The sequence below is a fragment of the Fusarium keratoplasticum genome, chromosome 6 (genome assembly GCF_025433545.1).
Source record: "Fusarium keratoplasticum isolate Fu6.1 chromosome 6, whole genome shotgun sequence".
NCBI classification, from domain to species: Eukaryota; Fungi; Ascomycota; class Sordariomycetes; order Hypocreales; family Nectriaceae; genus Fusarium; species Fusarium keratoplasticum.
Genome location: NC_070534.1, coordinates 2,436,718 through 2,464,670, shown reverse-complemented (window position 1 = coordinate 2,464,670; position 27,953 = coordinate 2,436,718). Strand labels below are relative to the sequence as shown.

The following is a 27,953-nucleotide window of genomic DNA, read 5'->3' as shown; positions in this document are numbered from 1 at the left end:
CTTGTGACTCTAGGCTAAAAGGCTCGTGGTCGTCCATGGGCCAGAGAGAGAGAGTCGGAGGTTGCTGTGAATGGCTCGCTCCATTCCAGCGCGGATCTCCCTTTTCGGCTGGCGCGCAATTACACTCGAGCTACTCGCGCCGCTGCGGGTGGGCATGCATCCATCGGTCAATGGATGGATGTATTTGTAGATAATAGAGTCCTGCAGTGTGATGTTTGCTTTGCATCGTGTGTTTTTTTACTCTCCTTCCTTTTCCTTCTGAAGCTCGTTCTCTTTGATTGACATTACATGTCTCGGCCGATGATGGAAAGAAGCACCTGCTGGTAATTGCGATCCATACCTGGCCAGGGACAAAGACGACTCCAGGTATCACAACCTACCTCGTCCATCCATCCTTATTTACGAGGGAACAAAGCGCATCGCTCTCCTCCACCAATCCCTTTATTGGACTCGTCTCCCCTCTGATTCATTTCCTTACTAAATGACCAAATAATCCGCCAAATCTCGAGGAAAGCATTGCACATCCCATCACCAACGGAGAAAAAAAAAAGGTCTCATGCCGTCCCGGCCAATCCATCGTTAGGTACAAGAGCTGGAGATCCATGTCGCCAGCCCGAGCCTTGCCCCTGAAATCTGGTGCTACCGCCCCTTGACCCGCACTGAACCCACCGCTCAACCCATCCCATCACTTCGAAACCGACGCCGAATTAGACGTGGACGGATCCCCAATACTACCTACTCTCTTGTACATTCCCCCCGGAACGACCATCCTCTTTTCTTTCCTTCCCCTGGTTCTTCGTCTTTGACCTCCATCTCGTCATTGCCGCCGCCGCCGTCGTCGCAGCTCGTCCCTCGTTTCATAATATTAAAAAAAAAAAAAGGTTATCCCCCCGCAGCTTCATCGAAGAGCAGCTTCCTCTAGCTGCTTGTCGCCCACGCTGCTGCTGTCTTTCGTTTCCGACCTGGCTGTGACCCGACGGGAGGCGCCATGTCGCTGAATGGCTTAGACGACCCCAAGGTCCAGGAAGCCCACGAGGCCGCCGTCGCCGAACCCGGAGGATGGTATGTCGCTCCTCCCAAGAACAAGCCAAGTTGCCAGAAGCTGACCACGTCTTGCGCGTTCGTTGCAGGTTCCTCCTCAAGTACGCGAGTCGCGATGAAGTCGAGCTGTTGGGCCGTGGCTCGGGCGGTGTTGTCGAGGTGCGCAACAATGTCGCCCAGTATGACGAGACAAGTCCCCTATATGGCTTCTTGAGGTATCGGAGGAGAAATGTCTTGATCAAATATCTCCCCGAGGACTGCTCTCGCCTCATCCAAGGTCCGTCATGGTTCTCCTTTAAACGCCTTCCTGTGGGCCTGTCCGCTCGCTGCAAGAGATACTGACTTTGCATCCGTCTGCAGCACGCGTGGCCGTTCATTTCAACGCCGTCTGCGAGCGATTCTCCCCTTACGATACCACCTTCGAGATTGCCGACGCCAAGGAACTTAAAGATACCAAGCTATCGGCTGCATGCTCCCTGCATGCCGCCTCAGGGTCCAACTCGTCGTCCTCGAGTTCGCTGCGTAGGAGGCGCCTAATGGAGATCGCGGAGGAGGAAGAGGAGGAGCAACAGCAACGGGCCAACAAACGTCAGTCGCTCGGTGCGGACCAGGATGACGAACGCCCCCAAACGGCCAAATCAACCCAGGAACCCGTGACGCTCAACTCGGAACTGGCTGCGTCCCCCGAGGCGAGCAATTTCACCGCCGCCTCGACCTCTGAGGTGCCCAATTTCGTTGGTGTGGATGATAGGCCCGTTTCCCCTTCACAATCAATGGATGGACCGGGACGGATGTCATCACAATCAAGCCGGCCTGAATTGTTTTCCTATTCATCATACACATACGGCAAACCAAAGGTGAAGCTAGGCCCGCGCCCGTCGCTGGAGACGGGCAACAGGCCTCAGACCGCTGGAGGATTTCGACCTGTTTCGCAGATTCCCTCCGGACTTAAACTATTCGGCAAGGGCTCTAAGAGGAACAAGAGCAAGGACGAAACCGCCAACGCCGAAGAGCTCCTCGCTGTGACCGAGAATGATACATCTGTTTCGGAGGAGCCGCAGATTGCTCACACAGAACTCACCCGACCTGCCACGAGCTCTGGAGTTTCTGCTCCCAACTCGCCCATGATGCCGCCACCGCTGCCTTCAAAGCCTACTATTTCGCCTGAGAAGGCGAGACTTATGAAGGCGATGAAGCTCAGAGAGAAAAAGAAGAAGAACCTAGCCATCAAGGCGGCGAACGCCTCTGATTCTCCCGTCACTTCTCCCGTTACCAGCGAGGAGGGACCCTTGGAGGAGAGGCTCGAGGAGAACCAGGCACACACTGACGACGAGAACATGATCACCGAGGCCGAGTCGGATCGACCATCCATCTCCAACGCGGACTCTGGAATTGGTCTCGACGCTTCATCAGCATCTATGACCACGGACCAGGCGTCCGACCTTACGCAGACTGACTCTCACCCCGACAGCCCAGTCATTGCATCCTCAGAACCCGAAATCTCTACAAAAGCATCCTCGCTATCCGAGTCCACTGATGAAACTTTGCACCCCAAGAGTGACGATGCGCCCGACGATGACGAGAAAGCCATTGATGATGAAGTGGCTGCAGAAGACGATGCCTCCAAAGAACCAGCTGCCGCCACACAATCACAGCCTGTTGCCGAGAAGAAGGCTGAGGGCACGACTGCCGAGTCGCCCTGTGAGGCTAACACCAGCATTCCAGACCGGCAGACGGCATCGTTGGTGAACAGTGGCAAACCCGAGACAAGCAAAATTCCAGACACGCTCGACACAAATGCCACGACCAATGTCAACAACAAGGACGACGAACCCCTCTCTCCCTCGTCCGCCGCCCTCAAGATCCCCAAGTCCAAGTTCTCGACCCAGGACCTGAGATCTGCAAACAATACCCCCGCCCCTGAACAGAACGCTCGCGAAAGCAGTCCCGTCATCGTCACCGAGGACGTTGAAGAGGAGGCTGATACCCAAGACGTCGTCCCAGAAACAACCAAGCTGCCCGAGACAAAGCAACCGAAGCGCAAGGCCGCCAACATCGAGCCCATCCGCACCGACTTCTCCACCGACACCAGCCGACCGGAGTCTCAAACAGGTAACCTGTCTGACGACGAATCGTTGATGGAGGAACTGCAGAGCGCCACCCTCCAGGAGGCAAAGCCCATGTTGGTCGCCAAGAGCCCTGTTACTCCCGTCTTCCCAAGCCCGACCAAGGGTGATCGGTCGCCTCATATCATCAGGACCGTTTCGAACCCGGTCCGTGGGAACTTCCTCGCCCCTGGCGATGTAACCCAGAGCTCGGCTCGGTCTGCGAGCTCCGGGGCGGCATACCTGCACAAGGTTGCCCAGCAGCCCGTTGGACCAAACCTGTCCAAGAAGTCCAACGTGGGATCCAGTATCTCTCAGCGTATCAAGGCCCTGGAGAAGCTCTCAGCCAACTCAGGCGAGGCCAACCCCATCGCCACCAGTCGGGAGCGGCCCTCATCAGCCTTCTTTTCTGTGAGAAGGAGCCGAGAACCTTCACGCTCGCCGTCGGTAGCAGATCGAGCCAACTCGTTCAACCGCCAGAACCTCCGCACACCGCCCTCGAGATCCGGCTCCCGTGATGAGTCCCCAGAGAGGACGAGGCGGACACGCCGGGAGCGGTCCAACTCGGTTGCCAGTCGGTTGTCCATGTTCGAGCCGCCGCTAACGGAGAGCGGTGGCTCGCCAGGAAGTACACGAGGCCCAGAGTCCATCTCAGTGACTGCCAAGATCGTCCGAGATCCGAGTCAGAACACGGCCAAGGCCATGGAGCCACCTAAGGACCCATCCGAATACAACCCCGTGGAGCTTAAGCAGTCTCCTCTCCTGGTTGACCACCAAAAGTCGGCACCCGTCTGGACACCTGCGGCCCTTGAGATGCCTAAGGAGACCCTCTTGGAGCGGCGCATGTCCAAGGAGGGACGGAGGTCCGAGTCCCGGAACCGCAGTAAGGATAGCAAGTCTCGGCGATCTTCCCTGACTGTCGTTAAGGACTTTATCAACGACCGTCGAAAGTCGCTGACCTCACCTTCGAGCGATGCTCTTCCATCTTCGGCTGCTTCTCGCTCACCTACCCGACCCCCGTCGACACACCACAAGCGACTGTCCATCAGCAGCCGTCGATCGTCCTTCAGCCGGGACAGGGAGAACGTGCTGTCGCCCTCGGCCACGACCGAGAGCTCCGCTTCAGGTGACGAGACCAAGTCTAACAGTGACAAGTCCAAGTCTCGCGCTGCCCGCTTCATGCGCCGACTCTCATCCCTCTCTAGTTCGCGAGGCAAGACCACGCCCCCCACCGTCCTCTCCCCTACGGTCCAGGAGGAGGTGCCCGAGCCTCCCCGGCCAGCGACCACAGGCCCACCATCGATCGTCTCGTACATGGGCGACGTCAACGTGCAGTTCCCCGACAACCTCCTCTGGAAGCGACGCAACATGTGCCTTGACTCCCAGGGCTTTCTCATCCTGAGCGCCCTCCCTGGCCAGAGCGGCCGCGCTGCCCAGGGTACCAAGCGCTACCACCTGAGCGAGTTCCGAACCCCCTACATCCCCGATGTTGAGGTCCAGGAGCTGCCTCACAGCGTTGTTCTTGACCTGATTGAGGGAAGCGGCGTGCAGCTTGCCTGCATGGACCGCGCGGGACAGGTCAAGGTCCTTGACAGTGAGTATCACCAACTACTATTTGAATTATCCGCATACTAACGAATAACAGTTCTGCGGGACGCTCACGCTGGTCATGCCGTCACCTTTGGACTGTAATTTCCACATGGTCCTGACCGGGAACTTCTGAAAAGGAGCTCCTGTGTATATCCTCAACCCCAAGCCCCGGCTTCTATCATCCGTCCGTCGACCTTCACCGTTACATATACTCGGCCACCGGCCACAGTAACAAACTCCGTCCTCTATGTGCAGCGATTAACGGCCTCACGACACTCGATCAACTTTTCCTAGCCTTGGTCTCACAATATATCAACAACGTAAAACACCACGGGGCTTGTACCTCGCCCTCTCGAAAGCACGAGATGCTTTCCTTGTCATTCTGGACTTATTAAAACACCAAAGCTCAACTGTGTTGATGCCGTACAGGAACACCCACACACATCATCTTCCCTTGAAACAAAACACCACCACAGGACCTCGTGACTTTTCTCCCTCCATTTGTCCTTGTTTACACACAAATGTTTTTTCCATCTATGTACGCATGATACCACTACTACCCCATTCTCTAGCTTCTACGGCTTTCTATTTCTTCCTTTTCTCTATTCCCTTCTAAAACTAGCCTTGTCTTTTTTCTTCTCTTCTTCTACACTTGTTACTGTCTCTTTATTCATAGTTTTTAAAAAAACACCCTCTGTGTTTCCTTCGTCTACTCCGAGGAATACGAGGAGTCAAGGGGTTGGCCAAGCTGGGCGGGTGTTGGATAGGGCAGATCGAAGAGATTTCGTCTTTGTTACTTAGGATTGAGAGAAAGCGGTGGATGATGATGATTATGGAGGAGTAGAATACAAAAAGCGCAGAGAGCGAGAGGCAGAAGCAAAAAAGACTGATTCAAAGTTCAATATTTTGTGGATTGCAATGCTGATGATGAACCATGGTGCAAGTGTGAGATGTCGAGTAGACTTGAAATGGAATCTGGCACTGGAACCAAGTTGAGAAAACATTTTGAATATTTTGCTCTCTATCTACGTTTTGTCTCTTTTTGTCTTCTCACACTCAGTCGTTCAATACTCGATGCTTTCCACGCGTTTCAACCTCCTTGAGCTGGTTCATTTGGCAAGGGGCCATCCTCCTCTCGGCCATGTCATCTTTTGAACCTTGCGTACGTTTTTTCATCCTCGTTCCTCTTTTCCTTCACAACTTCCTACAAGCCCCCTTTTCCATGAGCTAGCGTCCCCAAACTATCCTTTGACCCTCATTTTGAGTTCTGTAATGGTGGCAATACTGCTGCCATCGTTCAAGCCGATTGATGCCTCGCCGATTTTTGATTCCTGGTTGGTGACTTCCAACGAAGGATAGAATATATGTAAAGAGAAAAGAAACATGAATAAACTGGAATCACCATCGTAGCGGTGATTGCTGAAAGACTCGTTCGTGTCGATCAAGAAAAATAACCGGCCGATAAGAATAGGTCATGCGAAAAAAAGGTCGAAACTCGATGTGCATACACTTGCACTGCTGGTCATGTCTAGGGGTTGCTCGTCGGTGGACCAGATGGATCCAGACCCGGGAACTGGGAAGGGTCCATGGCCATGTACTCGAGCAGGTCGAGTCCTCCTACGTTGACGCCCTCGGGGCCCATAGCGACCGACGTGTTCTCGACGTTCTGGAAGAAAGCCGGTCCGGGGGGGAGATACCACATCTCGTTGCCCTGGTTGTTCCAGTCCTCGAAGAGGCTGACATCCATGTTGGCCACGGCGCTCTCCACGACGTTGGGAGTTGATGGGCCGAGAGAGGCATTACCGGGATAGGGAAAGTTCTGCGTCGAGAGATCAAACGGTGTGGCCGAGATGTTGTTGGCTTCATGCGTAGGTGAGTGAGGTCGGTCTATATTGAGCTTATTAGCATGTATTTCAGCATTGATTGGGTGATGTAACTTACGGTTTCCGTTAAGCCCATCTCGGAGTCTTTGGGCGTGACCTCCGACCCAGTTTGCACCGTCGTCGCCATTCATGCCAATACCCTCGCCTTCACCATCTGGTCCTGTCTCAGGGACAGGACTCTGACCCTTGCCCGAAGCCTGCTGCATCGTGGGCGCCTGGATGAAGCGGTTTCGAAGACGGCTCGTCAAAGAGTCGAGCAGGTCCGCGAACCGGATACCCAAATGCACATCATCCACGACGCAGTTGCGGAGCGCCTCAACGGTTGAATCCATCAGTTCGATGCTCATTCGGACGTCCGATCGCGGGGCACCGAGCGCAAAGGTCTTGAGCAGGAACATAGCACCACTAATGATACGGAAGTATGTTCGAACAGGGGCGTGCTTGAGATAGTCTCCCGGTAGCAGGCCCTCGACAACGGTGCGGAGGAGGTTTCGACTTCCCTCAACCACCTCACGGATGTATTCCTGGTCATGCGAAGTGAAACCACCAAGCTGTCCCAGCGGCAGCTTCCCATAGTTAATCATGGTCTGAGGCGACAGTTGTGGGTGTCCGTTTTGTGCAGCGTGGTGGTTCGAGTTCGCGGTCACTCCGGCTTGGTTTGTACAGCGCTCGACGACAGCTTGCAGCGAGAGCGAGTTGATATAGATGCGAACATACTCGTACTCGATGGTCAAGATATGGCGTATGAACTCGGGCAGCGTGAACAGCTCAAACTCCCTCCACCAGTCACGCAGCAGGGGCGCAAAATCCTTGAGGATGTCGACGTACTTGCCATTTTGAATGATCGTCGTCGTGTGCTTCCGGGAACGGAAGATCCTCTCGTTGCCCATCTCCATAAGATGGCTAATTCCCGCCCAGCAGTGGATGATCTGGTCGTCGAGGTCCAGGTCTGGAACGTAGTTGAAGGCATTGGACAGAGACGAAGGGTTCGTTCCTGGCGTGGTACCTTCATGTGACATTGGCCGTTGTCGGCGGATGGCAGGGTCCTTTGTTCGGAGTTGAGACGGTGCCATGTTGGTCCAGCCGAGGCGTCCAGCCAACTGTGTCGTGTAGATGAGTAGTAGCCGCTTGATTCGGAAAGCTCGCTGTCGATATGTTTCCTCCTTGTACTCAGGGCGCGTGATGGCGTCGTCCTTGAGCAGCTCGTCAATATCATCAAAGACACCCAGTTCGTATGCAAGTCCGTTGGCGGTACTGAGCAGCATCCAGCACATTCGATCACTTCTCCACGCAGGCTCGAGCCAGCTCTCAATCCTCTTGCCACCAAAGCCATGGCCTAAGGTCTTACTCGGGTCTTCATCGGCGGCCGTGATGGGCTGATAGCCGCTCTCCATGGGCAAAACCAACTCGTCAGTGGCTTCGGTGGGTGGGAAGTGTAGCGCCCGTGGATGCCACTCTGTCAGGATCATCAATGACTCGATTGTTCCTAATGTCCGCAGACTGCCCTTGCGCAATCCACGCCAAGGCGCTGTACTACTGGTCTGACTCTCGTCAAAGATGGCGCTGGCACTGGGTGGGACGCAGAATCCGCCTCCGAATGCCTCTTGGCCCCATAGACACCGCTCGATCATGCCGCGCAGGTACATCCATAGCTGTTCGTGGATGGCGTGTGATCGACAGTGTCCGCCAGTACCCGGCATTTTCCGGTATCGCGATGCGATCGTGAGGAGGGTGACTGTGAGGATAGGTTCTTCATAGAGTAAGGTGACATGAGAGGCGGGATTGCTGAAGGTCGGTGGTGAGATGGGTGTCAGAGGGGAAAGGTATTTGTAGTAGCTAGTCAAGTTAGCATGTATTGAATAGAAGTCAGTGAGGTTCAGCTTACTAGTCGATGTACTCGATGGCCTCAAGCGCCGTGAACCAGCCGGCACGGACGAAGCGGAAGCGCTGCCATGCCTTAATGGCCTCGACGTACCCGGGCTGTGAGCTTAACTCAGGCCGTGACAGCTCAGGGTCGATGGGCTGCTCCATCTGAGGAGGCCTCGATGTCTGCCTGGGATTGCTGGGGTAGTTGTATGGATCATGAGGAGGCTGAGGGGGAGGGGGACGAGCTGATGAAGAGCTCTCTCTGCGTTCATGTTCCATCGCGGGACTGTTCCATGTTAGCACCTGATGCTTGGACCGATAGCATGCGAGGGGGGGGGGGGCGGGAAGCGGAAACAGGAAGGAGATCCCTAGGGCCAAGCCGATGGAGGCCGGGGTAACGTACCTGTCTGTAGCCGCCTTATAGAGCAGGTCAAGGGCATCCTGCGGGCCAAACACACCCCGCCGCATCACAGTCTGGGCCTCAAAATTCTCGAGCGTCTGGTTCGCGTCGCCGTCCCCTCCAAACTCGCTACTCCTCCTGGTGCGGCCACCCCTAGAGCCGTCCGGTCGGCGCAGGGGCTGGTTACGCCCATGGGAGCCGCCGGGAGTCAGCGGCATGGTGCTGTAAGCGCGGCGTTCGACAAATGGAGGGGGGCTCCCGCTGACGTGAAGGCGCTTGCGACCGTTCCTGATGATGTACTCATCGGCATCACTACCATCGTCCTCGGTCTTGCGCTTGCGACGCGTTGCGCTGAAGAAACATTCTTTGCTCTCACGGCGACAGCGCACGCAGGGCGGGTCATGCGGGTTGTCGACACTGCCGAGGTCGCAACGCACTTTGCGTCTGCGGCAGGGGATGCAGGCCTGGTAAACGCGTTTATGCTGGCCACTCTGGTTCTGGTTCGCAGCCGACTGCGCGGGGGTCTGCTGCTGGCCGGCCGTGATAGTCGAACCAGCAGGACTGGATTCGGAGGCCCCGGATGCCGGCTGAGCGGCGCCGTACGGGGCCATGTTAACTCGTGTGTCCTGCCGAAAAGTGACGGACCGGAAGTCGAGGGTTCGGACAGTTCACGGTATCGGGGACGGAGGCAACGGAGCGGAGCGCGGCGGTGGGGGGTCAGACACGGTGGGATCGGAGGAGTGCAGACGGGCACGGTTGGGCGGCAGCTCGACGGCGCCGAGGAGAAGCGTGGTCGCCGTGCTGGGCGGCAGGCAGCTCGGCAGTAAGCTGGCCTGGCGAACGCAGTGGACGGGAGGGTGGTAGCGATAGAGCGATAAGGGCGATTGGGGGAACGATGTTGAGGTTCGGTTCGGTTTGCTGCGGTTGAGCAAGGCCAAAGGAAAAGACGTGGGCCGAGGAGAAGCGGAACTGGGGGGAGAGCAGTCCTTTTGGAGTCGCTGGCCCGCTGGGTTGGGTGAGCAGATGAAGTCGAGGTTGGCGTGCGCACGGTGCGGTACGTACCCGTCTTTTGTGTTAAGTTGTTCGAAGGTTGTTCTTGTGGGGAGGCTTGAGAAAGAAGGGGAACAAGGGAGGGGGGAACAAGAGGTCAAGGGACGGACTCGATTGGACCAGTGTGGTTTGTTTGCAGCCGAGGCCTTGTTGGTTAAAAACGTAAGACAAGACGCAAGGACCTTGTCGTCCCCAAAATGAGACGTTCTAGAGGCGCTACTAAGAAAGGAGCTAGCACGAGCTCTGGGGTCTGGACGTTGTGAACAACAGAGATTTTTTCATTCCATGTTGTCAAAGACGGGGACGGAAGGGGAAAGAAAGGTACAGTAAGTAGGTTGGTGGGGGGTGAGGCGGACTTTGACTGTAACGACCCGTTGAGGTGCTGAGCAATCCAGAGAGAGGCGTGGTAGTACCTGGGTATGCTTTGTGAGCGTCAACAGTTGTTGGTCAGGTCCAGGCAAAGGCACCCGACCGACAGGTGTACCTCTCTACCTGTTGTCGAGCACTCGAGGGGTGAACGTACCAATCACAATCGCAACTTGCCCTCGTCAAACAATGGCCAGGGGGCGTGTACCAAATGACAATGATGATGACGATGATGTAGGAGGGAGAAGAAGTTGGGAAGCGTAACCAGCACACGGGGTGTCAGGTGACGACTTGATAATGTGATGCTGAAAGGACAGCGGGCGATTGGAGGCAGGCTTGGATCGAGGTTCCAGTTGACATGAGGCAGTGGAGGGCAAGGCAAGGTCATGGCCCATCACAGCCTAGCGAGTCCCGTGCCGCAATTGTACGAGGAGAGAAGGCAAGAAAAGAACAACACACACTCCCCCTACTCCTCTCTTATCATTAATATCCAAAAGGGCCACTAGAAAAAAATCGTGACACAGGGGGAAGAAGAAAAAAAAAAGAAGTTCCCCTCATTCAAATCGCCGAGTCCTGGCTTATCCCAAGAGAGGCAACTCGATAAGTAAGACGCGACCCCATTGGCTCACACGGCCCATGGAACCTTGATATCGCTGTTCGCTGCGACGCACTGCGTGTCTGGGTCCTGCTGCAGGCGATCGAGGGAGCAAGGACCAGAGATCCAATCTCATGCAGCAGTCAGCCGGGAGAAAAAGAAAGGAAAGATATCGTCGGTTGACGTGTTGATGGCACTGAAGAAGTCGCCCGATAACTAAGTTGATGCGTCTTCTTACAAGAAGCACGATCAATTCCTCATGATACTCAGCTCGCCAGCCATCACCTTTTTCCCACCGACAAAACTCCCCTCCCTCACCTCTTGATCTGCAAAGCGGCACCTCTTTGACAGGCCCCCCTCCGCCCCTCTCATCCTCACCCGCACGAGCCAATCACTAACCCCGAGGCGCTGGTCACGTTGTCAACGCCTCCATCTCCATCTCCATCTCTTGCGCCCCCCCATCTTGTTGACTCTTACGTACATTACTGCTAACGTTAGTATACGTAAAACTCGAGAACCGACGCCTTCGAAAACACCAATCCTTGTCAGAAGGCACAGTCTTCTGTTCCTTCACCGCACAGACCGGCTATCCTTGCTCCCATGATGGCATTTTCCCACTTTCATCTGGGGTAAAGAAGAAGAAGAACATGTCCAACCTCGCCAACCCCGCAGATGGAGGTTTAGATAAAAATTCCGGGGCGGCTGGTCCATCATCTTATTCGTCAATGGCACACTATCCATCAGCCGCCTCATTTCTTGTCGGTACCTGCTCTTGCATCCATCCATGCCTGGCACGTCGCATCCTCCTCGATGCCCACACACACAGGAAAAAAGACACGACGTCTTTGCTCGCATTCGCCATACATCACGCACATCCAACAATCCAACCCAACTCCTCCTACTCCTCCGCCAATATCCTCCGTTCCCCGAGATTTCCGGTCCCGGTCCCGGCCCGGAGATAGTACATCCCACAACTATCCGGATGGCCAAGAGGCTCTTATCTCGAACCAGACAGGGGACATATACTATGCAGCAACCAAACCATCCATGGCTGACTCCCCGAATTCCAAATACCCATGCTTCCCTCTACCACGCCTTTCTCTCTTCTCCCTTCTCCATAACCAATCCATGTAAGAGCACAGGTAGCCCCCGGATCTCGTCCCTTGTCCGCGTACGTAAACACAAACGCACTCAAGCGGAGTCTTCCCTTGGATAAGCGGCCGCAAACTTGCCCAGCAGACCTCGTCCGTCTCTCTTCCCCACAATCTCTCTCGCACACCCCTGCTCAAGATCCCCTCCCCCCATCACTGCCGAAGAACCCGTGCTTACCGAGTCCCAAACACTCCACTAGTGCCGACGTGACATTGAAGCCGCCTCCTCCGTGATACCTACATGTCTGGTGCCACAAGTGCCGATGCGGCTCACGCGGCGAGTGGTAATCTCCCCGTGCCTCCAGAGTCGAAGCCCCGGTCACGCCGCCGCCGCCCCGTTCAGGGAGAAGTCCAACCGGACCGGCAGTTGGTCCGTAGAAACAGGGGATAGAGCTGAGACTTGAGGGGACTGTTTACTAGAATCGTGGAAATCGAGAGCCTGAAATAGCTACCTCGATGAAAGTCAGAATCTCCAGCCAAACGTCAGGTAACTTGGCCCCCATCTCCAGTGAGCAGGCCGTAACTATACATGCATCATGCCATGGATGCCTGCCACGCAACATCACCTCGCAGGGCAGCTCAATTTAATTCCAGTAACATCATGCCCATTATCACATCATCCATCCATCATCCAAGATTCAGCCTCAACTTACGCAATTGCCAAATACATTGATAGAATTGTCCTCTAAGACCTCATAATACACACACCATCTGTCATCCGTGCTTCCATCTCCCCAGACAATGATACAAGACTCAAAAACTACAAGCTTCCTCCCCCCGGTCAGCCAGTCGGGTTCGATACCTATCTTCCTAGCACCGGCCCCTGGACCCCAGACCACACGCCGCGCCGATACACCACTTCCGATCCGGTGAGACGCCGATTCCCGCCTTGTTGATCCATCCGGGCCCGTCGGTCCAAAATACGGCCCCGAATGTGGCCGGCCGAAACGGGCCAAGACCTCATGTCATTGGCCAATTCCACTCACACACAACTTCCTGCTCGTATGGTTCAACGTCCTTCGGTAACATCATTTTGCTCCCGTGCTTTGCTGTTAAAGATTTACATCTTCTGTGAAAGGTCATGGTGCGGAGAGGAAGCTTGAGATCCAAAACTCCAAACTGCTCCGTCGAGGCCGTCCAGCCATCCTTGGTCCATGTAAGTCCACGTTCCGACCATCAAAGTATCGTTCCTTCGGTTTCCTCTCGCTTCCACTTCGACCACCCATGCTCATTACTCGTCATTTTTCCTAAACCACGGATCCGTTTGCAGTTTTCCAGCGCAAATCATGGGCCCATTTGTCGCCAAAGCAACAGTAGGGGGCGACACTAAGACTTGAGAGCGAGCCTCTAGCTGACGAGGCCCTTCTTGGACTGTTGTCGGGTTTTCGATGTCAGCAATCAGCCATGTCGAAAGAAACCGTAGTCAAGCAGAAATACTTACGAGGTGATCCCACAGCTTCGTTGTCAGAATGTCCGGCATCGTGTAGAGATCAATCGAAAACTCTCCGGCTTTAGTCAAGTCATCCACTATTAGCCCACCGGAATCAATTTCCTGGAAAACGCAACAAACGACGGTTGAAGGAAGTAGGGTGGGGCAATGACTGTCTGGTGAATTGGAGATGCGTAGGAAGACTCACCCTCTACATCACTTCTTATGTAGGTGTCTGGACCCTTGTTTTCGTTGATGAGCTGGATAACGCGCAGCAAATCTTCCTCCTCAAGCTTCTCCAGTGCTTCAGCGATCTTCTCGTAGTCGTACTTCTGAGCACTCTTCTTGGTCGCGAGTCCCTTCTTCTTGGGTCGATGATCGTCATCCGTGGGAAGAGGGCCCGTCTCTCGCAGGCGCTCCTGCAGGTTCTGGGAGGGGTTCTTGAACACGACGGTGTGCGTCACATCGTACTTGTTCTTTTGGAAGTTGAGGTCTTGGATGATGGGGGCCAACTTGGTCTTCTCCGTGGTGTAGCAATCGATGCTAATCTCGAACTCGCCCCAACCCTCATTCTGACACGTGAAGGGAGCCTTGGTGAACGCTACAAGGCAGAACGCATGCCGTTAGTCCTCTACTTCAATAGTCGAGAAAAGTCTCAACGAATAGCCAGGAAAGGATTCATACTCTGAACGGGATTCTCAAAGGTGGGGTGCAGGTTGTAGACAACCTTGTTGAAGACATCGGCAGGTCGCTCGTTGCCATCCTCGTCCAGCAGGAAGATCTTCAAGCTCCATTCTCGCATGGGGAATGCCTCCATAGGCGAGGGCTTGTCGCTACAGGCGGCGCTGTTAGTCTTGTGCGCCTCAAGATCTCGCCTCATCCGAACCAGAGTGCCACCAGAAACGGCATGCAACTAGGTCGAATAGGCGGGGAGCCAGCTGCACGACCAGAAGAGACCAAACTCACATGACATGTTGTTCGGTGACAACTTTGATTTTGCGCTGGATGTCATTAGCAGCCTTCTTAAATCTGATCTTGCGCGGTGTAGTTTGGCGGTTTCGTGAAGGCATCGTGGCTGAGATGCGCAGGGTGCGATGCGGTCTGCGGGTCGGCGCGCAAACCACCAAGAGGCGTGTGTAGATACGGGGCAAGAGCAGCAGACTGGAGATGGCGGCAGAGTCGCACAGTAACACAAGTGCTTGGTGGGAAAGAGAAAGGAGAAGAAACGCGCTGGCGTGAAGGGTGACGATGATGTTGGAGAAGGCAAAGGCAACAAGAGCGATGGCCGCAAAGGTGATGAAGAATCAGGGTGAAGCAGCAGCTCGCACAACAAACGAAACACAATAGGAGCAGAGCAAACGAGAAAGGCAAGGGCAACCTCACGCTCGAGGTGGACAGTGTCGGGAGCTTGCCACTAGGAATCAGCGGTCGAAGCCATCATGGCCAGCTGTTTCTCGCTGTCCGACCCCAACGCGCAACGTCCATCCCGTCACCGGCAGGCCACTGGCAACCCTTCCCCCCGACAGAGCCTCGTTCGTGCGGCGCGCGAGAGCACACGCGCTCAAGGCCGGTGAATCACCGAGGAACGAACCAAAGCCTCCAACCCATCGGAAAAGAAAGCGAAAGCGAAAAAAGATGACCAGAAACCAAACAACAACACGCGGAGGGCAAAGGAACGACGACGGAGGCGGCTGGGGGGCAAAAAATCGGACAATATCCACGGACTGGGCAATTGGATTTTCAGACTCACCTCAACCAACATATTTTCCTCCTGTCTCGTCCTTGCCTTAGATACTCTGACACAAAAAAAAAGCCAAACGGAGCGTTGTCGATATTCTCCGGGGGGGTGTTTTGATCAAGAATGAGGAAGGATTGGACACACAGACAAGACGGGACACACAACAAGGTGGGAGAGAGAATTACAAGGGGGACAAAATGCCAGGCCAAGGTGCAGTGCCAGTGCTGGCTGGCTGAGGCGGCGGAAAGCGGAGGCGGAAGAGTCGGCTGGGCGGGGGGGAAGGCAAGCAAGAGCGCCCCGGCGCGTGTGAGGCAGACAGACAGGCAGGCCTTTCAAGCCCGGCACAGGTCAGCTAAGAAAAGATGGCACGGCGAGGAAGCGTCAGGTCGGGTAGCAAGGGGGTGATGTTTTGCGGGCGATGGATGCCAGGACAGGGGCTAGAGGGAGAAGAAGAAGAGAGAGGGAAAAGACGAGGCAAGGGGAACAGAAAATGTCCAAGCGGGATTGGGGGAGACTCTGGTTTCTTTGATGAGGCTGAGGAGGGTCGACGTGGGCAATGGACGGGAACAGGAAGGAAGACCAGCGATGGACCTGATGTTTGTCGCTGCTGAGCGTCTAGTGGAAGCACTTCAGGGCATAGCACAGCACAGCACAGCACACCGGACCAACTGACGACACGACGACGGGCACTTCAAGACACGATGGCCCTGGGGGGCTGGGCTGGACGCTTTGGGTTCAGGTCGCTGCTCCACTGCACATCCTCGTCACTAGGCTTGACGCAGGGGAACAGGGCAGCTGTCCCGTCCATCGGAACGGTGACGTGAACGAAGCGTGGCATGTCAAGGTTCTTTTTTTTCTGACCAGACGGGACGGCTATCAAATCCCGTCTCAAGGCGAACGAACGGGTGCCTGCCTGCCTGTTCCTTTGTAAGACTGCAGCTTTTGTTGGCGACTGGGATCCCCCTTTCAAGTCACCGCGAGACTCCCAACAGGCGGATACCAGCAGAAGCCTGGCTAGGTACCTAGCAAGCTCGTCCAAGAGGCAGATGGATGCATACGCCGGAGAGGCTTCATGACACAGTTCAGCGTGCATGATTCAGTTCCTCTGTCCAGGCTTCCGCTCACTTGGTCAAAGTCGTCATACCGCAAGCCAGCTGAGCTAAGACTTCACTGACCGAGCAGTTCTTGTCAGCCACGCTTCAGCCACACCAGCCAAACCCACACGAACCAAACCAATTCTCCGAGTCTTCTCCTGGTGTCAACTTCAAGGCAATTACGTAGCTCACACGTGGGCAGCACAAGGATCTATCGAATTTTTTTCTTTTACTTCTTTCAACTGAGGGTGCTATGTGATTTGAATGCTCCTACAATGTTTGCTATCCATCCATCCACCAAACCCGCCTCGAGGTGAGAGGTCCAAAGGAGACGCCCACCTCGCCTTTCCACTCCCCAGCATACTCTGTTCATCGATGCCAGAACAGGTTGAGAATTCGGTGGCGTAGTGCTTTGCGCGTTATGATGGGGTGTTGCGTGTGCGTGTGTATGCGAAGTCGATGGGTCAATAGCCCACGACAATGTGAAGGGGTTATTCGATGTTGTGATGTGTCTGGGGGGGTTCAGAGCAAAGCCGGCCTCAGCCATTTGGGACTACAAGCGAGTGTGTATCCTCTATGGCGCCTGGGCCAGCCGTGAAGGGGAAGGGGAGGGGAAGGGAGTAAATGGGAGGCTCCTTAGGAAGCGGGAGCATCGGCCTCCTGAGCCTTGTTGAAGATCTCCTCGTTCTCCTTCTGGGCCTTCATGAAAGAGTCCTTGAAGAGGTTGGCGTCTGCAGACGTGTTAGCAACAAGTTCTCGACCACAGATATCAAGTCTTGCACATACTCTCAGAGTTGGCGAATCGAATAGCCAGGGTAACAGCCTCGGGCTCGCCCTCGCTGACATCGGCGGCGGCGTTCCACACCCAGCTGCGGTCGGAGCCAACGTTGGGGGAGAGCTTCATCTCGGGCACGATGTAGTGGTTGGCGCAGACCTTGAGGGTCTTGTCTCGGCGCATGACGAGTCGGGTCTTGCCGTTCTCCTTGTGCTTGAGCAGGCGGACGTCGCCGGTGCCGCGCTCCTTCCACTCGCTGCTCTCCTTGACGAACTTGAAGAGCTTGGCGCGCATCTTGAAGGTCTGCTCCTCGGCCTCCTCGTTGGTCTTGGTCTCGACCTTCTCGGTCAGCTTGATGACGGGCTCGAAGTGGACATCCTCGGACTCGGGGGCCTGCTCCTCCTATAAGGGCAAAAACATGTTAGCACTGGAATGGTGACGAGGAACGCAGCTCGGCTGGGGTCCGGAAACAACATACATCACCCTTGGCAGCCTCAGCAGCCTCTCGCTGGGCCTTGGCGCTGCCCGAGTTGTCGCCGCGGTCCTCATCCTCGTCCTTCTTCTCCTTCTTGGCGCCACCACCGAACATGGAGAACACGGACGAGGACGTCACGGGCTTGTCGGCGCTGCCCTCAGCCTCAGCGGCAGGGGTGGTCTCGGGCTTGGTCTCCTCAACCTTGGTCTCCTCGACCTTGGGCTCAGTGGGCTCGGAAGCAGACATTTTGGCGGTTGTTTATTCGGTCGAGATTGTAGACTGGGAAAAACTGTTGCCCCTCAGACGTCAGCAACTTTTTTTTGCCCAAAAACCCCAGTCATGGTTTTACCCCTCCTCTCCCTGTTTTGGCGGGGAGGGGTTCAGATCCATGCGTGCTCCCCAGCAACGGGCGAGGGAAAACGGCGAAAAAGAAGATAAAATAAAAGGCGCTCGGGGGACTTACCGGAGAAGCAGAATGCGAATATTCAAATGCCAGCTGGGAACGACGGGTGGCGCTCGGGGGGTCAGAGATAACTGAAAGATGCGGTGGTGATGTCTGGGAGATGGTGGAAGTGGGTTGCGTTTTGGGTGCGGTCAAAGTCTGGTGATTTGTTTTCTCGCTACCTTCCTTAGGTACCTTCTATGTCAGGCCGCCGCCCACGCCCACCACCGAGTGCCCCTCCTTTTTCCCATTCTGTGCTGCTGTGCTCGCTGCAAAGGTCAACAATGCCAGCCTGTGATTGGGGAGGAGATAGATCCATGCGCTACACAAAGGTCACTTTCAAGCAAAATCATGCTGTGCAGGTACATTCTGGCCATTAGGTGCTCATCAGGCAGACGGGCGAGCCCAAAATTGCCTGTGGGGTTCCTTCTTGTGCTAGTGCATTGGTGGAGCACGTGAAGACCTTGATGTTCGAACTGCTTCGATACAAACATGCATGGATATTGATATTGGGTTGTCATACAAGGATTTTGTCAAGAGTCGAGGGTTTCGTAGTATGTAGACTTGGAAGACAACACCTTCTTGAACTAACTATCCAAGATATTTCTGCCTCGAGAAATACTGACTCTCCCATTCCCCAACGGTCCCAAGACCCCTATCTTCACCTCCACAACAATGTCTTTGTTAGTTGCGTTGCTAGGGAACTGGCACGATGGCTCATTTCCATCCATCGCCCAACATTTTGGCCCTCCCAATTTTAATCATTTATCCTTCTTGATCTTGCCCATTAAACGACTAGCCTCTACCCCCAGGTAGTCGCAGCATAGCCCAAGACGAAATGCACGCTGAGACTGGCAGCAGGGGGAATCATGAGACCATCGAATACCGTAAAATAAAGGAGAAGAGAGGCCACCGAAAGAAACTAAAACAACAAAAATGCACCTCTACATGACGGTATGAGTGCCCACTAACTCCAGTCCAGTACCTAGCCTTGACCCATACCTCAATATTGCCAACCCAGGTTCCGGCCCTCACACAAAGGTGCTCGCAAAAACATAACAATAACGACGAAATAGACCGAGAAAACCTCTACGCCACAAATTTGCAAGAATCTTGCCCCTTTCTACCGTCGAGGCCTTCCCTTCTCATCGAGTGCCACCAAGCATCTTGGCCCAAAGAGGCTCGTAGGCCTTTTGCTTCGTCGTTTCGTGCGCGAGCTTTCGGCGGTTCTTGATTTCGGCCAGCTTTCTGGCCATGAACTCCTTGGCCTTGAGCTGATATCGGGTATGCTCGTCGTTGCCGGCTGTCAACTTCAGCCACCAAAGCTTGGCCGAGATCTGAGCATCAAGTAGACCCAGTCGAGCCTGCTGTTGCACAACGTCAGCGTTGGGGAGATGCTGCTTGACCTGGTCCGCCACGTCCTCGAGCCTCTTTGAGACGTCCTCCTTAGCGAGTCTAACGCGGTCTCGAATGTCCTTCTTGATCCAACCAAGAGATCGGTGGGTTTCATGGAACCTGGCAGTGAGAGTCTTGAGCAGACTGTCGGATGTCATGATGAGGTTGTCAGTGGCTGTCTCCAGCGAGCGCTTGGCTCCCTCAAGGCGCCGCTCTGCCTCTTGAGCAGCAGCGGGAACAAGCTCAGGGAGGTTCTGAGCGAAGGCTTTGGATAGTTCCAGAGCTTCTGAAATAATGCCCTTCTCAAAGGTGATCCGAAGGGTCTTGCCAATTCTTGGCCAGCAAGTAGTACGGATGTCAACCTTGACTGTGCCATGCGCCTCTTCGTTCGGGAACTTGAGAAGCAGGCCTTCGTCAACAGACGAAACAGAAAACCGGACATTCTCTTCGCCACGCTGGGCCGTAAAAAGGAGGCACTTTCTGGAGAGCCAAGAATCCTTGACATCCTGGGCCACATGGATGAGGAAGTTGCCCTTGTGCCTGGTGACCGTCACATCGGGTTTCGGGCCCGGGAAGCGCCAATTATTGGGCTGGATGTTCTCGAGCGGGAACAGCTCGGCCACCCGAGTCGATGTGGGCTGGACTCTCGGCGTCGACGACGAGGCTCTTGAAGTAAAGGACAATGGAGTGGGGGCAGTCGTGAGAGCGGAAGTGGCTGCGGGGGTGTGGGGTGCCGCAGTGTTGGAAGGTGGGGAGAGGAAGACGGGGATCAAAGCCGCCAGGACAAGGGCAAAGAGCAGGCCTGGAAGTGCCGAACTTGCAGCATCCAACACTGATTGCCAAGGGCGGGCCTCTGTGGCCTGTACGCCTCTGAGCCATGTGTGGAATCTTGCCCGCTTGGTGTCTGCATCCTCCTCGATATCATCAGGAGAAGGTGGTTGCATGATATTGCTAGCGTCGGGGGTGGGAATCGACGGAGCCTTGAGGCTCTGCTGGGTATAATCAAGAGACGTTCTTGAGAGGCCCTCATCCTCTGATTCGGACTCGGATTCGGCGTTGACCTCGGGTTCGGGTTGGTGTTGGGGCTCAGGCTCCTGTTCAACCTCGGGATGCGACCCGTTCTTGACAACAGTTGCCCAGCTCTGCTCTTGCGGCGAAGTCTGCGCGGCGGCAGTGGTTTCGGGACCTTCTTCGGAGTCCTGCTGGGAGGGTTGAGAAAGAGGCTCATATTCATCGGCAAGCGATTCGTCGTCGTTGGTCTGCTCGGTGCCGGCGAAGCTGTGTACGTCGTCGGGACGGTGGAAGTCGAGGGAGCCGACGGACTCGCTGATAGAGCCAGTATAGTTGCCGTCCTGGGACTCGGTGTCGGTGCCCGAGATTAGTTCATATGTGGACTCGGACAAGCCGACGTCCTCGGAGGTGGTTGTGACACGCATGATGTCGGGGTTGCTGGACGAGATCCAGTTGGCGAGGTGCCGGCTGCCTTGTGGGCGAGGGAATCGAAGTGTAGGCTCTGATGTCCAGAGCGGGCTTCGGCCTGGTGCTGCAGGCGTAGATGTGTTGCTCGCCGGCGTCGGTGGGCGAGAGGAGATGGGTGTCGTCGAGCGGCGCTGGTGAGCTTGTGTAAGCGTAAAGGCCGAGGGCGATGACGATAGTGATGGACGAGTCGATCGGGAATCAGTATCACGAATGACGGCAGGCGGGGTGCAGGGAGTATCAGGGTCCTGCCGTTCCATAACGAGGCGAGAGCAAAGAAGCGAAGACGGGCTGGGCTATTCCATCACCAGCTTCATAGCAGCGGGTATAGCCTGTCGAGGATGAAATGATGAGGTGTCAGGTGAAGTCGACGAGGGGCAAAAGAGTGCGGGATGAAGAGGTGAGGGGTGAGCGGATGGCCGGAAAATGGGGAGGGGGAGTAGGCGTAGGAGGCGATGGATGGATGGCGGGGAAAGACAGCCTCAGGGCATCAAGGTGAAGGTGTAATTGCGATGAGTCCAAGAGGGAAGTTGGGAGGAGGAGAAGTTGAAGAAGGGAAAGGAAAGGAAAGAAAAACTGACAGATGGTTAGAAGAGGCCGAAGTGTGGCCTTCACGGTCCCTAGAATCGCTGTTCCAGGTTCCTCCGGGTCCGTGTGGTGAAGGCGTCTCGAGCTGGTTGCCTGCCTGGGGCTGTCCTTTGACCGAGAACGAGGCAAACAACAGGTGGAGAAGCAGATGCGGTCCTGGGGTTGGGCAGAAGCGCTCTCTGCAGGTTTTAAGCTCGGGTGAATAAAAAGCGTCGTCGCAGGCAGAGGGGGGCGATGTCGAGAGATGAGGGACAAAAAAGTCAAACGGAAGCCCTGGCGTTCTCTTGCCCTGAAGACCTTTGATGGGGAGGATGTCGCAAAAACGGGTGTGACTTTGATAGGCGCACAGTCCGGGAGTTTGGGTCGTGGATATGGATGGATTAATTTAGCTCGGGAGCTGATAAGATGGGAGGCACGCTTGGCGTCAGGCCAGCACGGAAGCCGGGGATATGAAGCAGACGACGGGAGAGATGAAGAAGTGTTTCCATGAAGTTGAAAGACGTGTCTTTTGATGCCGGAGAAGAGAGGAAGAAGCAGGCTGGACCAAGGCAGACAAGCAGGACGATTCACATAAAGAAGGACGGCTGACAGAGCATGAGGTGCGGTGGATCACGCTGAGGCAGATATCGATGTACCTGCTACCTCTGGATTTCCATTAGGTATTGTACCTGAACTCTACCAGCGGCAGGGAAAAGAGTCAAGGCCAATGACTACAGTTTGGGTAATTCTCGTCTTGCATATTCAACAAAAACACAGTTTCCTCTCCTTCTCTGACGGCCGAAGTGTTTCTCATCTTTGATGCCTTCCTGTCCCTCACTGTCGTCACTTAAACTGGGGTCCCTGTCGGAAGCACCTTGAAGGATCCACCAGTCCCCCCATCCATGCCATTCACGTCAGATCAAAGGTCCCCTAAGTCCCATGTTCAGCCTCCTTCTCTCTGCTGGGAGTTCTGGTGAGAAACAGTGCTGAACATGGGCTTGCCTTCACTGATCCAGAGGCATCTAGATGCCCTTCTCTTCCTCTTGTAGGTATCCCTCTGCTTTAACCAAGGGTGCTGTCACTGATGCCATCGTTATCGTCGTGCATGCCGCTATCGCAAGCTCCGCCCCCCACCAAGAACCGTCGTGACTCTCCCTAGCGCAACTGCGGGGTATTTGAGACCTCTTCCCTCGCTCGATCAATCCACTTTTGGCCCGCGTGAGCATCTCGACAACCTCCTTTGCGTCTCCTGTCAGGCCAGGTTCGCCATTAACCGCCGAAACCGACTCATTCACTTGACCGTTTAGGCCTTGTACGGGCTAGTCAACTTGATTGCTATCTGCTCACCGCTGTCGCTTTCCCTTGCACCATATCATGGCCTCCAGATCTCAAAGAGCTCTTTGAGCCCAACGTGGGGGGCTGAATCTGGCCGAGTGTTTCTCGCTCTCCCTCAGGGCTAAAGTGTTGTCTTTCATCCCCTTGGCGGGCCGTATCCCTTTAAAGTTGTCTCGGCGTCGTATGACGTAAGACTCTCGTGCGTATGGCACCAACTCCTCGTGCGTGTCTATATGCATCCTCACCCTTTTGTCTCAAGATGACTCCTCAAGGCCACTTTAACCAACCATAGAGAATCCTTTAGCAACACACATGCTAACTCACGGCAACCACGGGCAACTTCACTTTCAAAGTACCGGGCTTTTGCCCTCCTTTTGAAACACACCGAGTTTGTAATGAGGCTCTGTAACCGCCACGACTCTCGGACTTGAACCACCAGTAACTTCCGGCTTATTCACGACAAGCCTCCACCAACTAAGAAGACAACTCGCAACACTTTTTTGTGAGGACTTTGCATACTATATCCTCGGTGTCTTCTGTCCAATTCCGAAAATCAGTCCTGTGTCAGCAGTCTGTCTCCTTGTTGTCTCGCTTATCCAAGCACGCGGTCTAAGAAAAGAATGAGACACCAGTAGGAAGGCATCGCTTTATGCCCGCATCAGTACAGAGCACTGATTCCTATACTCATATCTTTTCCTAGTTTTTTTTTATATTTTAGGTAGATTATTTCCTCGCAGAATAGGCGTGTTTCCTAAGAGTTAGGGGTCCTTTGCCCTTCTGGTTGGACCCCATGCCAAGTACCCTGGCAGAGGCAATGATGCTATTTATCCAATCACTTAAACGGGATGATCAACATGTTTGGAATCTTTGATTGATGCTTCTATACTGCCAAGATGGACGTCCAATCTCATGATTATTCGTGCAATTCAATGTCAAGCGAATTCATAGTATCTCTCCCTTCCCTTTCCCATTCCACGTACCCAGGTGTCCACATGTATAAGGTAGGGTATCTCTATCGTATTCTATCCCATGGGCTCCGCCCGTCTTCATTCCAATGTTCTCATCACACTCTTTCAACCCGAGTTCAGACTGATAAAAGGCAGTGCAGTGCAGACTCCGTGACATCCAAACTCCATCGATATGACAAAGGAAACAAAAAAGGTCAGCGTGAATCTATCCCTCCTGTGGGAGCTAGCGCTGTGTCTGGGGTATCGTAATAAGAGTCGTCAAGGTAGCCTGACGACTACGAGAAGTAATAGTGATTGTTGTTGTCGTAGACATGGCCGCATTAGTGTAAAGTATGTGTGATATGGCGTGATATGGTCCGGACATATCATAGGATGGTGTGCTTCTGAAAGAGCTCCTTCAGCGACGAGGTGCCAAAGACCTCGTCGTCAGGGATCATCTCGATCAGGCCAGTCAGATTGGCAAACAGGTCGCCCTGATTCCGGTAGGCCAACATAGCTGGCACAGCGGCGTTGTCAAACTCAATTTCCTCGTAATGGACCTTGACAAAGTGAACCTCGGGGTTGTTCTTAACCAGAGGCATAAGTGCCGACTCGATAGTAGCCGAAACCTCGCACTGAGCAAGTTAGCATTGTGTTCCATCTCAAGTGGGAAAGGTGGAGCATACCTCATGGTCATAGACAAAGACGACAACGGTGGTTTCCCGTCCCACCTTCTCAATAGCGTCAAGATATCCCAGAGCATCTACCTCATCCAGTCTACCATAGACGCGAACACTGGGGCTGGTTCTCCGGTTCCTCACGGCACGGTTGGCCTCGCTCTCGAGCTCGCGCCTCCGGCTCTCTCTCCACTGCTGGAGGAAAGACTCCTCATCTGCATCACTCCTGACATCATCTTCGGACTCGCTGGTCTCGCTCCTGGGGGGAGGCTGGATGGCGGCATCGATGCCGAAGATGCTGTTGCGGGCAGTGCGCACACGGTGTCGCCATTTGTTCTTGCGGGCAGCCTCGTAGTTTCGAGCATCAGCGATGACGCCCTTGACGCCAGTGGAGCGGCCGCTGTCGAAAGAGGCCGGGGGGAGCTTGATCTCAGTGGCGCCAGCGCCAGTGAGGCGATCCATAGTAGGCATGCGCATAGCGGCGTCGATCTGGTTGTTGCGAAAGGTGTCTTCCTCGTCGAGGTCTTCGATATCCCTAAGATCGGAGTCGTTGCGGTCTTCAGGGTGGAGAGTCTCGCGATGGGTGTTCTTGGCGACTAGGTCGTTGAACTCTTCTTGAGCAGCAGTTGACATGGTGGGCAAGTGGATGGGGGGGAGGCTCTTAATATGTATCTCGAGGGAGGGTGTGGTTGATGGAGGGCAGCGTCAGAACAGCGTCAGGGTTTGGACTTGGAGACGGGTATCGTTCTGGAAGATGTGGAGCAGGGGTGAGGAACAAGGCACAAGGCGAAAGCCGAGAGGCGGTAGAGAGGCAGATTGAAGCCTGGAGGAGTGTCGAGACAAGGGCAAGGGCGGTGAGATCGGAAGCTGGGAACGGAGGGCAGAGTCGACAAAGCGGAGGAAGGGGATCCTCTTTGGGAGTCGGGCTGTTTCAGAACTGGGTCGAGTGACGACGTACGGAGAGAGGAATGTAAGGAGTCGGGAGCAAGGTCGACGAGAAACAAGAGAGGAACGCGGTCGAGCCACCTCGTGAACCGAGAAACGGGGTCGCGACGACACGTTGGACGAGGGCGCAAGAGTCGGGCGAAACAGGGATCGAGCGCACGTTGCAGGGCGCGCGCAGAGGGTTGCGAAGAAGGGGGGAATGCGACGGAGCTGATGACTGCGCTGCTTTGCTTGCGTGCGTGTGTCTGGAGGTGGAGGTGGAGGACAAGGATGAAGGGTCGGGCGGTGATGCGACAACGAGACCAGAAGGTCGATGAAATCTGCAAGCCACACCAGTAGCCAGGGGCGCGGTCGCCACAGGCAGACAGGGATTAGTCTAACAAAGGGGGCTCAAAAAACCAAACGGTTTCTCCTCTTGGTGCGTGGCGGACGGGCGGCTGGAGGGCTGCTGTCTTGTTTTGGGCATCGGCATGACCGGGGGGGTTGTCACGGATGGGATGGGAAATGGCGACGTTGCGCTACGGGGGTCACCTGGCCGAGAAAGTCAATGGTCAAGAAATGAGCTTGATGCAGCAGTGACAGAATGGACGGATGCGTTGCTCAGGGGCGCAAGCAGGTAGGAGATGAGGAATTTTGGTGGTTCCAGACGCCGTTGGTGATGCAAACATGAATATTGCGTGGTGTTGATGGTGTTGGCAGTTGCGAGCCCTGCCCTGACCAACCCGACGGACAGGACTCGACTCTCAGTCAGCAACAGCAGCAACACCTGAAGCGTCCCACCCCGCCCGCTGAATCGCCCACTGCAGCAGCTCGTTCGAGTGAGAACGGGTCTCTGCAGCATGCGGCTGTCCAGAAACAGACTCTGAGGTGCCTCGGGTTCCTGGCATGAAGTGCAGGCATCTTCTGGCCAACCATTTCGTGACTGGGAACCAATCACATGCGAGACAATCCTCCACTCCATCTGCCGACTGGGACATGGGTCTCACCACCAAGCTTCCCAAGTCAATATCCACGAGGTGTAGGATTCCATCCAGCTCCTGCCAACGTAAGATGATTGATTCACTCGTCACATTTCACAGCGGGAAACGGCGAAGACCAAGACGCAATTCGAGTGTCATCCCATCCGACGTTGCCTCGACCACGCTGCTTCCGAATTCCCTCACGAATTCCAATGGGGGAGTATTGCTTCGTCTCAGCCAATCCCTAGTCCCGGCATTCAATACCAGGTTCTGATATCGCCCGGTCTTCCCTACCGATCCTACTCTTACTCATCCCCCAGCGTCTTAGCATGAGCATGACGACTCTTCATCTGTCCCGTCCCCGTCCCACGGGCTTAGACCGAAGCTAGCGCAAACCGCCCTTGTTTCACGCTCTTGTTTCACACCAGTAAACGACATGGGGGACACTGATCTCGCTCGTCGAAACAGACGGTGAAGAGAGAAGAGCCGATGATGGCGCACGCGACTTCCGAGCGTTGCAACCTACCACACGAGGCTTTGGAGTCGACGCAAATAAGGCTCCCAATGAATCAAGAGTCTTACAGCAAAGACTGCTTTGATATTTGTGTCAACCACCGAGTCGTGGTATGCACGGTTTCGGCAATCATCCCGCACTGGCTTCTCGAATAAGCCCCAGCCATGAATGAATTGAGGCTTTGTTTTTTCATTGGTCTCACTCAGCCATGTCGCGATGAGAACAATGGCGGTGGCGCTACCTACGGAATCCAGAGTTTCCGGAAACGTCCACACGGCGCGGCTGTGACGACGGGCGAGCATGGGCACAGGGACGGCCTCGGCTCTTCTTTCACACTACGTTTTGCTTGAGAGAGAGCTGAAAAGAAAGTCGAGAACAAGCAGGGTGCATCGCTGACTGGCAACCTTGTAGCCTCTGACGAACCCATGAGTGCATTGCCGGAACGGAACGCAGAGACTCGGCGAGAGCAGCCGGGCAGATGGCTTTGTTCGTCGAGAACCATGGCATCATGCGTGCATTTTGCCCGCCTGGGTCCATTTCGTCCTTCTTTGTTTACTTTGCTCGTGTCTGACGCTTCAGCCTTGCCCATGGTTCGATGGAAGAAGAGGGCTTGGCTGCATCAAAGACCAACAACACCAGACAAAGACGAGCCATGCTACGGTACTCTCGAACAAAAGAAAACACTGGCCGAGAATAGTGCCAGAATCGCCAGTCCTTCAAACCACAATCAACCCACAATCGTTTCTTCTAGCGCCTCTGCCGACCTCCTAATGCACATCATCAAGATCAACCACCACCGTTATTTCCCCAGACCCCCATCACCAACCCTCATTAAAGCCTCAGTAATTCGAGGAGCGTGTCAAAAAGCAAGTCCATGCTCAACAACCTCACTTGCTCCCCCCACGGCTTGACTTGCAATTCTATTCATAGCACGTTCCTCCTCAAGCCACAACACGCGAGATGCCTCAATGCCCGCAAATTGCGCCAGGCTTCGTGGCGGGTCCCTTTGAGGCTTGAGGTAGCAGCACCCCGGCATCGCCGAACGTTTCTAGAACAGACGGCGTCGGGAGAGCCTCCTTGTGACATTTCGTCGTTGACCGCTCTCCTTGGCTTCTGCTCCTTGATGAAAGAGAGCTAA

The 27,953-nt window shown here is 54.9% G+C and overlaps 6 protein-coding genes across 6 annotated transcripts; 1 reads left to right on the top strand and 5 right to left on the bottom strand.

The window, feature by feature from the left end:
* Window positions 1-988: 988 nt before the first annotated feature.
* NCS57_00874400 (ADF-H domain-containing protein) lies at window positions 989-4,838 on the top strand (the record flags this gene model as incomplete). Its single annotated transcript, XM_053058549.1, has 4 exons — window positions 989-1,062; window positions 1,131-1,318; window positions 1,402-4,740; window positions 4,792-4,838. The coding sequence occupies 4 exons, from the start codon at window positions 989-991 to the stop codon at window positions 4,836-4,838; spliced, it is 3,648 nt and encodes a 1,215-aa protein (XP_052912380.1).
* Window positions 4,839-6,264: 1,426 nt separating this feature from the next.
* NCS57_00874300 (Zn(2)-C6 fungal-type domain-containing protein) lies at window positions 6,265-9,496 on the bottom strand (the record flags this gene model as incomplete). The annotated part of the gene is made up of 4 exons (XM_053058548.1): window positions 6,265-6,623; window positions 6,678-8,455; window positions 8,505-8,771; window positions 8,889-9,496. 4 exons carry the CDS (start codon window positions 9,494-9,496, stop codon window positions 6,265-6,267), a joined length of 3,012 nt encoding a protein of 1,003 aa, XP_052912379.1.
* Window positions 9,497-13,394: 3,898 nt separating this feature from the next.
* Window positions 13,395-14,546, bottom strand: NCS57_00874200 (uncharacterized protein; the record flags this gene model as incomplete). Its single annotated transcript, XM_053058547.1, has 5 exons — window positions 13,395-13,418; window positions 13,489-13,556; window positions 13,685-14,077; window positions 14,161-14,309; window positions 14,443-14,546. 5 exons carry the CDS (start codon window positions 14,544-14,546, stop codon window positions 13,395-13,397), a joined length of 738 nt encoding a protein of 245 aa, XP_052912378.1.
* Window positions 14,547-16,944: 2,398 nt separating this feature from the next.
* On the bottom strand, window positions 16,945-17,804 carry NCS57_00874100 (Ran-specific GTPase-activating protein 1; the record flags this gene model as incomplete). Its single annotated transcript, XM_053058546.1, has 3 exons — window positions 16,945-17,039; window positions 17,095-17,485; window positions 17,562-17,804. The coding sequence occupies 3 exons, from the start codon at window positions 17,802-17,804 to the stop codon at window positions 16,945-16,947; spliced, it is 729 nt and encodes a 242-aa protein (XP_052912377.1).
* A 1,341-nt stretch (window positions 17,805-19,145) lies between these two features.
* NCS57_00874000 (uncharacterized protein) lies at window positions 19,146-21,131 on the bottom strand (the record flags this gene model as incomplete). The annotated part of the gene is made up of 1 exon (XM_053058545.1): window positions 19,146-21,131. The coding sequence occupies one exon, from the start codon at window positions 21,129-21,131 to the stop codon at window positions 19,146-19,148; it is 1,986 nt and encodes a 661-aa protein (XP_052912376.1).
* A 2,975-nt stretch (window positions 21,132-24,106) lies between these two features.
* On the bottom strand, window positions 24,107-25,030 carry NCS57_00873900 (uncharacterized protein; the record flags this gene model as incomplete). Its single annotated transcript, XM_053058544.1, has 2 exons — window positions 24,107-24,355; window positions 24,407-25,030. The coding sequence occupies 2 exons, from the start codon at window positions 25,028-25,030 to the stop codon at window positions 24,107-24,109; spliced, it is 873 nt and encodes a 290-aa protein (XP_052912375.1).
* Between the last annotated feature and the right edge of the window lie 2,923 nt (window positions 25,031-27,953).